This window comes from Anser cygnoides, chromosome 19 (assembly GCF_040182565.1).
Source record: "Anser cygnoides isolate HZ-2024a breed goose chromosome 19, Taihu_goose_T2T_genome, whole genome shotgun sequence".
Taxonomy (NCBI): domain Eukaryota; kingdom Metazoa; phylum Chordata; class Aves; order Anseriformes; family Anatidae; genus Anser; species Anser cygnoides.
The window spans coordinates 6,386,974-6,398,201 of NC_089891.1; the positions used below are offsets into that span (position 1 = coordinate 6,386,974).

General features: G+C 64.9%; 1 protein-coding gene across 2 annotated transcripts; it reads left to right on the forward strand.

Annotated features, from left to right (window-relative positions):
- Positions 1-90: 90 nt before the first annotated feature.
- On the forward strand, positions 91-10,985 carry SPATA20 (spermatogenesis associated 20). Of its 2 annotated transcripts, XM_048064561.2 has the most exons (17): positions 91-176; positions 960-1,097; positions 1,252-1,316; positions 1,651-1,805; positions 1,931-2,074; positions 2,311-2,512; positions 2,593-2,723; positions 2,804-2,908; positions 3,382-3,456; positions 3,581-3,793; positions 3,925-4,117; positions 4,734-4,902; positions 5,178-5,386; positions 5,481-5,680; positions 5,785-5,865; positions 8,925-9,133; positions 9,694-10,985. In XM_048064561.2, exons 1-16 carry the CDS (start codon positions 145-147, stop codon positions 9,093-9,095), a joined length of 2,283 nt encoding a protein of 760 aa, XP_047920518.2. In that variant the 5' UTR covers positions 91-144; the 3' UTR covers positions 9,096-9,133; positions 9,694-10,985. The 2 variants fall into 2 exon arrangements, with proteins under 2 accessions (XP_047920518.2, XP_047920517.2); XM_048064560.2 differs by having other exon boundaries at positions 8,925-10,985.
- Positions 10,986-11,228: the final 243 nt, after the last annotated feature.

The window sequence follows — 11,228 nt, forward strand, 5'->3', positions numbered from 1 at the left end:
CACCGGGAGGGGGGTTTGGGGGTGGGGATGGGGGTGTGAAACCCCCCCGGGGCTCCCCACGCAGCCCCGGGGCCTTGTTTGTGGGCTCGGCCCCGCAGCGGGGCCCGCCCCCGCCCCCGCCCGGCCGGGCCCGCCCCCGCCGCCATGTTCGCGGCGCTGCTGCGCCGGGCCCGCAGGTACCGGGGGGGGGGCACCGGGACCGGGGTCGGGCCCCTCGGGCACCGGCGTGGCCCTGCTGGGACGGGGGGGGCGGCAGCTGCGGCCCCGGCACCCCCCTGTGTGCCCCCAGGTGCTCCCCGTCCCCGCTGAGCGCTCTGCGTTGCCCTGAACCTGCCCTGTGCCGCGGGCACTCCTCCCCCTTTGCATTCCCCTAAATTTCCCCTAAACGCTGCGTGTACCCGCTGCAGCCCCCGAAATCCTCCCGCACCGTTTGCATTCCCCTAAATCCTCCCCGCTTATCTGCACTCCCTGCATTCCCCTAAATCCTGCCTGCACCCCCCGCACCGCTCCTGCGTTCCCCTAAACCCTCCCCGTGTCCCTGTAGCCCTGCACCGCCCCGCATCCCTGCTGCATCCCTCCCTTGCATGACTCTGCATCCCTCCTGCTCCCCCTTCCTGCACCCCACTTGCAGCCCCCCCATCCCCGAATCCTGGTGCCCCCAGCGCCAGCAGGGTCTCACGGGTCCCCTCCTGCCTCCCCGTGCCACCCGGCTGCACCCCACCACTGGGTGCTGGGGGCGTAAGGGGGGGGGACAGAGCCACAGCAGAACATGGGGGGCGTTGGGGACAGCCTTGAGGGGCTTCTGCCCACATGCTGAGGGTTGGGAGCGTGCTGGGGACGTGTCACCCCACACCGGGGGCACCCAGGTGGCCGGGGGCATCACGGCTCTCCCCAGGGGTGAGAGGGGAGCGAGCGGGGCCATGCGTTACCGAGCGTCCCGTCCCGTCCCGGTCCCGCAGGTCGGTGTTTCTGACGGGCAGCATCGCCATGGCCACGGCGGGGAGAGCCAGGCCGCCCGGCCCCCCGCGTTACACCAACCGCCTGATCAACGAGAAGTCCCCCTACCTCCTGCAGCATGCCCACAACCCCGTGGACTGGTAAGGGCGCCTCTCGCCTCCCCGCCTCGTCCTCCCTCTGCGGAGGCCGATGTGCCTGGGGTGACCGTGCCGCTGCTTCTCGGGAAGCTTCGGAGTTGACCACGAGCCCCGGCGGCTCTGCCCCCGCCGCTTCCTTCTTGTCTCCCCTCCGCAGGTACCCGTGGGGTCAGGAGGCCTTTGATAAAGCAAAGAAAGAAAACAAGCTGATATTTCTATCAGGTAAGCAGAAACAAGGCACGTTTAGCACCCCTGAAGGAGCAGATGAGCCAGGCTGCGTGCGGGTAGTGGTGCAGGTGAGGATGCTGGGCGCTGATTCTCCTCCAGCGAGAGACGGCCCCGTGCTTTCCTGGCCCTGGCTGTAGGGAGGCTGCATCCAGGGGCCTCTTGGCCACCCCAGTCCTCAACAAGCACTCGAGGCCCATGCTTGCAGGAGGCCTTTCTGCTGCAGCAGTTTGTGGGGGCACGCAGCAGCCTGGCTCGTCTCTGAATGACCCCCCCAGCACCTCGTGCTCAATGTGTGGGGCCTCGCCTGAGCTCGAGAGCTTGCTTGCAGTGGGCTACTCCACCTGCCACTGGTGCCACGTGATGGAGGAGGAGTCCTTCCAGAACAAGGAGATCGGTGCGATTATGAATGAGAACTTCGTGTGCATAAAGGTGGATCGTGAGGAGCGGCCAGACGTGGACAAAGTGTACATGACCTTCGTGCAGGTAGGAGAGGCGCGGGCAGGCTCTGCCCTTCTCTCTTCGAGGCTCATAGTCCTGCTCCAGAAGGACCAGCGTGGGGTGGGCTGAACCTCTCGTGGGGTCTTTGCACACCCCGATGCCTCCTTCAGGCTACCAGCGGTGGAGGCGGGTGGCCGATGAGCGTCTGGCTGACTCCGGACCTCAAGCCCTTCGCAGGGGGGACGTACTTCCCTCCTGAAGACAGCGCTCGCCGCGTTGGCTTTCGGACTCTGCTGCTCCGCGTCGCAGAGCAGGTACGGGGCAGGCAGTGCTCAGTCAAAGGGGGAGCAGAGAGATCGCTCTGGGGGTGCGGGAGGGAAGAGGCATGAGAAGCACTGGCACAAAGAGGGTGTCAGAGCCGTGGCCGGGCTGAGGGTGGGTTTGGGCTGGCCTGGGGAGGGCACCGAGAACTGAAGGTGCAGTTTGGGGCAGTGCGGGAAGCAGAAAGAAAGGCAAAAAATGGAAGCGCTGATTTCTTCCTGGATCGCAGTGGAGGCAGAACAAAGACGCCCTGCTGGAGAGCAGCCAGAAGATCCTGGAAGCTCTGCTAGCCATGTCCCAGATCCGCGTGCAGGGCCAGCAGTCACCCCCGCCATCCGAGGAGGTGATGGCCACCTGCTTCCAGCAGCTCTCCAACTCCTACGACGAGGACTACGGCGGCTTTTCCGAGTCCCCCAAGTTCCCCACCCCAGGTCAGTCCAGCCTCTGCAGCTGAGCCCTGCCGGGGGGCAGAGCCCAGCCCGCAGCCTCCCGCTCTGTCCCTGTGTTGCAGTGAACCTGAATTTCCTCTTCACGTACTGGGCCCTGCACCGAGCAACCCCAGAAGGGGCGCGGGCACTGCAGATGGCTCTGCATACCCTCAAGATGATGGCTCACGGGGGCATTCATGACCACATCGGGCAGGTAGGAGGAAAGCCCTGGGGATAAACCCCAGGAATGCCCAGGAGGTGGGCAGTGGGGACGCATCCGCTTGGTCTTTGCAGGGGTTCCACCGCTACTCCACCGACCAGCACTGGCACGTCCCTCACTTCGAGAAGATGCTGTATGACCAGGGGCAGCTGGCGGCTGCCTACAGCAGGGCCTTCCAGGTGCGGCCACCGTGCCCCTCTGTGGGGTGCGCTCAGCACCCCGAGTTCAGCCTGCGGCTGGTTGGGCTGGGGCGTGAGCAGCTTCAAGGCTGGTGCCCAGACATTGCCCATCTGGGCGCTCCCGTCCTCCCCTTTATTCACTGCTCTTCATCCAGACGGGAACGCTGCACGAGCCCCTGGTAGTTTAGCCCCTGGGGAAAGGAAACTCCTTTCTGGCTGGTCTCTGCAAGAGTCAGCAACCACGTCCTGCTGCTCAGACCGTGGTGTAAATCCAGGGCTGCTAGCCAGTGCCTGTGATCCCTATCAGAGATCTTACCCCGAATCCCCCCCGTGTTTAACATCTCTGCACTTTCAGATGTGCCTCTCCCCTTTGCCAGCTCTTTACATCGGGGCTGTGACATGTTGCCGCGTCTCTTTCCTCCCCCTGCCCGTTGTGGCGTTGCGGAGCGCCATCCACCTCGTCTCTCCCGCAGATCTCCGGCGATGAATTCTTCGCTGATGTTGCCGGGGACATTCTGCTCTACGTCTCGTGGGACTTGGGTGACCAGGTAGGTGCTTCCCCGAGCTGGACCAAGCGAAGGGGGTCGCTCACCCTGTCTGGGACGTGGTGGAGTGCTGCAGACCAGGGGTGTCATACCAGCAGCTGGGACATCTCTGCTGCTTTTTCCCCAGGCTGGAGGTTTTTACAGCGCAGAAGATGCGGATTCCTATCCGACCACCACATCCAGCGAGAAGCGAGAGGGAGCTTTCTGCGTGTGGGCGGCTGAGGAAATCCGGGCTCTCCTCCCCGACCCGGTCGAGGGGGCTGCCGAGGGGACAACCCTGGGAGATGTCTTCATGCACCACTACGGGGTAAAGGAGGACGGCAACGTGAGCCCCATGCAGGTGAGGGAGAGCCAAGGCCTGCCTGGTACCGCGAGCATCGGTGCGCACGGGGGACGTCAGAGCCACCCGAGGCACGCGGGTCCAACCCTGCTCAGCCAGGAGGCGTTCCTAGAACGGGGCTCTCCTTGCAGGACCCCCACCAGGAGCTGAAGGGCAAGAACGTCCTTATTGTCCGGTCCTCCCCGGAGCTGACGGCCGCCCGCTTTGGGCTGGAGCAGGGCCGGCTCAGCGCCCTGCTGCAGGAGAGCCAGCGCAGGCTGCAGGCAGCCCGGGCGCAGCGGCCGCGGCCCCACTTGGACACCAAGATGTTGGCCTCGTGGAACGGTGAGCGGGGTGCCCGGGGGGCTGCAGCCCCACGCACGTGGCGTTGCTGCACGTTTGGGATGTTGGTTTGGTTTGGGTTTGGTTTGTTTTTTTTTGTTCATCTTCCCCTGTTGCCAGCAGAGAGCAGCAAAACTCTTTGAGTGGCGCAGCCTGCTCGGCTGGGCTGCGAGGGGATGGAGCTGGGGGCTCAGGACCTGGGTCCATGCCCACTGCTGCGTCAGCAGGGTGAGCACAGGTCGCTGTCTGTCTGTCCGAGCGTCCTGCAGTGGGCAATCAATAACTGCAAGGTCGCAGCTCCTGGGTCTGGAGCCTGAGCTGGAGTTACAGCGTGGAGCTAAGTGCTGCAGGCAGGAAGACTCTCTTAAGCCCAGTTTCTGCCCACAAGCTAAGGCTTAGCCCTTGCTGGCCTTGCAGTGCTCCTCCTTTCCCTTCGGAGATAGCGAGTGACTTTCCCCCCGGTTTGAAGCGAGTGGAAGAGCTGCTGACCTGCCTCCGGCCTGCCTTGCATGTCAGGGGGGGATGAGCTTCATGCTGAGCGTCATTTAAAGGAAACTGAGTGGCACCCGCTGCTCCCTGGTGCCGCAGCCCCTCTGAGCCTGTCCCTGTGCCCACGCAGGACTGATGATCTCGGGCTTTGCCCAGGCTGGGGCGGCCCTGGCCAGGCAGGAGTACGTGAGCCGGGCGGCGCAGGCGGCCGGCTTTCTGCGCAGGCACCTCTTCGACCCGGCCAGCGGGAGGCTGCTGCGGAGCTGCTACCGGGGCGAGGACGACGCGGTGGAGCAGAGGTGAGCAGTGGTGCAGAGTGTGTCACCCAGCCCACGGGTTTCAGGTCAAATCCTCTGCGTTCCTCGTCTGCGGAGCTGGTAGGAGCCTTCCTGTGCTGCTGCTGGACCCGCACTCAGCCGGGGCTGAGCCGTGCGGTGCCTTGGCACAGCCATTGCTGATCTTGGGCTGAGCTCGGGAGGGAACCCCCGCATCACAGGTGCCGGTGGGGAGGGCTCTGCCCTGCTGGACCCGCAGGGTCGGAGGCCCTGATGTCCTTCCCCACTTGCCGTTGCAGCGCTGTCCCCATTCAGGGGTTCCTGGAGGATTACGTCTTTGTCATCCAGGCTCTCTTTGACCTCTACGAAGCCTCCCTGGACCAGAGCTGGCTGGAGTGGGCCCTGCAGCTCCAGCACACGCAGGACAAGCTCTTCTGGGACCCCAAGGGCTTTGCGTATTTCTCCAGCGAGGCTGGCGACTCCTCTCTGCTCCTCCGCCTGAAGGACGGTGAGCTCGGGGACGCGCCCGTGCCCTGCATGCCCCGGGGAGGGCAGGGGCGATGCCCGGCGTTGGGCTGACGGCGCTGCTGTGCCTCCCGCAGACCAGGACGGAGCAGAGCCCAACGCCAACTCCGTCACCGTCACCAACCTGCTCCGAGCAGCCTGTTACTCCGGCCACACCGAGTGGGTGGAAAAGGCCGGGCAGATCTTGGCTGCCTTCTCCGAGAGGCTGCAGAAGATCCCGTTAGCCCTGCCAGAGATGGCCCGGGCCACCGCCGTCTTCCACCACACCCTCAAACAGGTAGGGCCGGGGCTGCTGAGCTGCCCTCCTTTGGCAGGCTGCGCTGTGGGGCCACCAGAGCCCGCTGGGACCAAACCTCTGCCGTCTGTGCTGTCTCTGGGCAGGTGGTGATCTGCGGGGACCCCCACGGAGAAGACACGAAAGAGATGCTTCGCTGCGTGCACTCTGTCTTCAGCCCCAACAAGGTAGTGAAACCGGCCATGTCCTCGTCCTGCCCATGCTCCCCGCAGCCACTGCGACCTCGTCCTCTCCCCAGCGCACTGCAGCATCCGTCCTCCTCCTCCTCCACTCTGCCTCCCTCCTGCGGACCTCCCCTCCCGTCCTGCTGGTGGCAGGGGCACGGCTGTGCCCTGCATGGCTCTGCCAGGGCAGAGAGGTGGCAGGGGATGAGGGGCAGCACTCGTGGCACTGCTGGGTCAGCTCCATCTGCGCCCGGCATGCTGCCGGGGGCTGAGCCGCAGCATCGGGCTGGCAATGGGGCCAGAGTCCCGGTTTTTGTAACCCAACCAGGGAGAAATGGGGTGGGCTGAGCTCCCAGCAGCGCTTCCCTCGCCTGTCCTCACATCAGCACAGCTCGTGGAGGCTGTCCTTCTGTGGACGCCCAGCGGCGTTTAGTGGTGGTGCTGGAGGACACGGTGCAGTGACTGGAGCCCGCTCTGTGGGGACGTAGCACCTGGTCCTTCCCGCACTGTCACCGTCCAGCTCCCCTGCAGCGCTCCCTCGCTCCCCGCGCTGCATGCGAGCCCAACTCCCGCTTTATTCCTCTCCCTTTGAAGGATTACAGCGAGTGACCCAGTTTGCAGGCATGAGAGCACCGTGCTGGTAGCGGGAGCCCGGTGGTGCTGCGGACACCCCGCTGCCTTCCCACAGCCGCTGCTGCCCATCCGAGCGGGCTCCTGGTGGGGGGCACCCGGCTCTGGGGGCTCGAGCAGAGCCAGGAGCTCAGCAGCATCCTCGCTAGGGCTGCGGCTGGAGGCTGGGCGCAGGCAGGATGGGGACCAGCAGGAGCGGCCTGGCTGCTGCCTGATGGGGTTGGTTGGGAAAAGGGCTTTTCCTTCTTGCTCGTGAGCGCGGCAGGAAGAGCTGTGCGGGGTGCAGCCCCACAGGGCTCACGTCTCTGCTTCCTGGTGTGCAAACGTAGGGGAGTTACAGGGCCTGAGCTCATCCTGCGGCCCGCCTCCGCCCTGCTCGTTCCCGCAGCGCGGTGCCTGTGCTGCTCAGCCCGGCTCTGGCAGAGGAGATGTCACCGGCCTGCGCCCATCGCGGTGACAGCTGCTGCTCCCTGCTGTCACCGCGGCTGGGCCGGGGGTCCGCTCTCCTCAGTGTCAGCCGCGTGCGATGGAGGCTGACAGGGAGACAGGGAGCCGGGCTCCCCCCGCAGCCGTGGTGCTGGGGCTCGCGCGGCGCCGCATTCGCTGCCCAGGGCCAGCTTGGGCTCCAGCAGTGGGTCGCAGCTCGTCGCCTCCCGAACAGAAAGAACGGGGTTGGACCCGATGATGTGCCGAGGTCCCTTCCAACCCCTACAATTCTGTCAACAGGGAGAAGGGAGTCGGGGCTGGCGGCTCAGCACCAACGCGGGTGCCTCCTGCCACCCATCCCTCCTCGGTGCGCAGGGCAGGAGGCACAGCCGCTCCTCTTCCCCATCCTCATCCTCTCCCTTCCTCCCTCCTTCCCCACCCAGCAGCGGGAGCAGCCCTGAGTCACCGCCCTGGGGACGCGGCTGCTTTGGGAATCGGGGCTGCTTTGGGAATCGGGGCTGCTTTGGGAATCGGGGCTGCGGAGACGTCAGCGCCGCGTCCCCGCCGCCCCCGCTCCCCGCTGCCGGCAGGGCGCTGGGGGCCAGCCTCGGCGGCGGGAACACAAACAATTAATTAGGTCGCTCCAGTAATTAATTCCTTACAAACCTCGCATTGAAAGCCTCGCCGTAATGAGAAGCCGATGATAAAACGGCATTGAGGGCGCCGGAGTTGGTACATTTAAACCAGCACCCGCGGGTGGAGGAGCCCGGGGCCGGAGGCGGCTGCCGCGGGGATGCAGCAGTGCTGGCAGCGGTGCTGCCGGAGCTGAGGGCCCGGCTCGGTTCCCCGTGACACTTCCAGGGCCACCAGCGTGGCCAGATGCCACCCACCCCTTCGCTGGCACCTCCCTGGCTGCATTTGCCCCGTGGGGCCGGGGTGCTGGCAGCGGGATGGGGCCAGGCAGGCTGGATCCCGCTCCTGGTTGAGATCTCTGCCCTGTTAATGGTCTTTAGGGTAATTACGAAGGATCCCATTATCTCCTCAGCCGCGGCGTGCGAGCTCCCTGGCTCGCCTTTATCCCGGCCCCGCAAGAGGACCTTAGGGAGCTTGTGAGAAAAATGAATAATGAATTTCAGATTGGACGTGAATTGGTAATTAATCACTCCTGGAATTAATTCCAGACAAAGGCGAGGAGGACAGGGAGAGCGGGCTGGGCCGGCGCTGGGGCAGGGCAGGGGCTGAGGGGAGACGTGGGGTGCGTGGGACGGGACGGGCGAGCTGGGGACACGGTGACCGCCTGGGGACACGGGGTAGGGGCAGCCCGTGCCGGGCGCGGGGGTGGCCGTGGGGGCGGGATGGGGATGTTGGCTATCCGCAGCCCTTGGTGGAGGGCTGAGCGCCTTGGTGCTGGGACAGGGCACTGCTCGGTGCCAGGCTGCTGCTTCCAGAGCCCCTGCACGGACCGCGTTTGCTCGCCCCTTGCGTCCCCGTGCTGGGGCCAGGCTCCCGGCCAGCTCCCGGCCTTTCCCGTTATTAGACCGCAAGGCCTGAGGCTTTAACAAATGTTTTCCTATTCAGCAAAAGCTAATTATCCTGGCAGCCCCGCCGTTGCTCCTGCCTGGTGCTACCGCGGCAGCTGGGAGAGCCCCCAGCCCAGCGCTGGCCGGCGTCTGAGTTTTTGGGAAGCATTTGGGGGGCAGGAGGAGCCGGGCTGCGGGGTGGGACGGGGCGATGCTGCCGCTGGTGCCTGACCCCAGGACAGCTCCCCCAGCCTCGTGCTTCATCCCTGGCTGCCCGCATCCCCATCGCCCCCCCATCAGAGATGCTTGGGGGCTGTGGCCAGGGGGGGACACCCGGGCTGCACCCATGGGGATGTGGCCGCAGCAGCGGTCCCTTGGCCTTGTCCCCCTGTCTTTGGGTGAGCACAGGGGGTGCTGTGGGGAGGGGGGCACCAGCTGGCTGCTGCGGGCTGCGCCCCCCCAGCTCTCCCCTTCCTTCTCCGCCAGGTGCTGATGCTGGCAGACGGGGACGGCGCCGGGTTCCTCTACCGCCAGTTGCCTTTCCTCTCGTCCCTGGAGAGGAAGGATGGGAAAGCCACCGCCTACCTCTGCAGCAACTTCGCCTGCTCCCTGCCCGTCACCTCGCCCCAGGAGCTGCGGGGGCTGCTCTGCCAGTGAGCCCCCCCCACCCCGGCACCGTTTTTGCCAGCAGGAGGGTGAGAAGGAGCTGGACGGACACCGGGCTGGGACGTGGGAATGTGTTGGGGGGGGGGACACCCATCAGAAAGGCACGCTGGGCACGAGCTGGGGGGCTCCTGGCCATGGCTCAGCCCCTCCTGGCAAGCGTCGGGACCCAGGGGGACAGACCACGGCCAGCCTGGGTGCGAAGCAGGAGCTGCTGCGGGTGGGAGCACAAAATGCAGCCCCTGCCACAGGGAGCAGATGTGCTGCCAGCTGGGGCAGCCCCTGGTACCTCGGGGGGCTCAGCCCCGGCTCCCCAGCACCCCAAACCTCCTGGGTGCTTGGGGGGGGGGCTGCACGGCCCCACCGGTGCCCACCTCCCCTGCACCCGCGCTTGCCAAGTCTCGTAGAGGGAAAAGAAAGCAACTGAAATACAAATCCCGGTGTTAGCACGGGAGTCAGATGCGAAAACTATTAGGGTTCCTATAGCAACCCGGGGTAACATTTTCAAAAGCACCTGGATGGCTTCGGAGCCGAGTGCTTTTGGAAGTGTTACCCGTGAAGACAGCCGCCGTGTTTTTCCATTACCGAGCAGCCCGTGACACGCAGAACTCAACGTATAGCGCCTGCAGAAAGCTGCCCGTTCCCACCGCTGAGGGAAGTTTGCACCGAGAGCAAGCCGAAGCACTTCCAAACCCGAGTCCCGCCCGGGGCTTTGCCGAGGACGGAGACCTCCCCAGGGCTCATTTTCTAGCAGGGAGCTGGAGGGTGCGGGGGGGTGAGGTGGGTCGGGCAGGGCTGCATTTTGGGGATGCGGGGGCCGCCCCCGTCCTGGCACCTGCCTCTGCTTGCGGAAAGCCGGTGCCAGCCGAAGAAATAACCCGCAACAGGCCTTCAGGGCAGCGTTAGCAGAAAGGGAAGTCTGCTCTGAGCTTTCCCAGCAAAGCCGAGGGGGGACCGAGGGTCCCATCCGACCCCCGGGGGCTGCCCGCATCCTGCCGATGGGGCCCTGCTGGGCTGGCGCTGCCCCCTGCTCGCCCCCCCCTCCTTTGAAGGGATTTTGGGAGATGGCAAGAGCCGGTGGTTGCCTTCGGAGCTTTCCAGAGGGTCGTGCCAAGGTTCGGGGTACCCGGCCAGGAGAAACGCCTTTGAAGTCAGAGAGGAATTTTGCACCTCATCTCGTGGACACTTTCTGTGCCTGTGGAAGGGGAGTTCTCCCCCCCAGCCCTTTGTTTTAAGAACTGAAGTGTTTCTGGAAACCCAGACGAAAATCGCTGGCTTTAGCAGACGGCTGGTTGTGTGCTGCTTTTTTGGGTTTGGGGGATTTTTTTAATTTTTTTTTGGGTGATTGTTTTTCAACTTGGCGCCTTTGCTGTGGGGTTGATGTGACGTCCTGGAGCGACGCTTCCCATCCTCACGAGCCCTTGGAGCAGGTCGGTGCCACATTTGTGCCAGGAGGGCATCGCCGAGAGCCGGGGAGCCCAGGGCTCGGGGCTGGGGTGACCAAGGAGCCGTGTGGGTGCCCGCCAGACGCCGGGGTGCGGGCACGGGGTGCCTTCATCCCGCACCCTCCTGCTGGTTCTCGCGTCTCCGTAAGCAGCCACAGGGCAAAAATGCGCTGCGAAGGGTCTGTCAGGATTAATCGGGCTGACCAGTCAGGAAATAAATAAAAAGCGAGGTTCTCTGTGACAAACAAACGCTGTTGTGGCACTTGGTCCTGGGGCGCTGCCCTGCGTTTGGCGACGGACACGGGGGGGCCGGCGGGGGTCTCGCCCTGGGGCTGCGCCAGGGAGGCTCGGGGGGCAGGAGGCAGCACCCCTCACTGCCCCCTCTTCTCTCCAGCTGCAGAGCTGTCTGAAAAAAATAAAAAAAACACCACAAACTGCACTGAACAGCCCCCGTGTGTTGCTTTTTCCCTGCAAACACTTGGTTTTGTCATTAGGCTGCTCAGGAGGGAGCGGGGGCACCAGCGAGATGGGGGGAGCAGGGATTCCCTTCCTTTTCGTTTTATTTATTTTTTTAAACCTTATCATCTGCACCTCTCTCCCTCTGCCAGGGGCACACAGCAGCGCATCCCATCTCTCCAGCAGCCACCAGCGCTCCAGGGGCTGAAGCCCCTCGCACCCCACT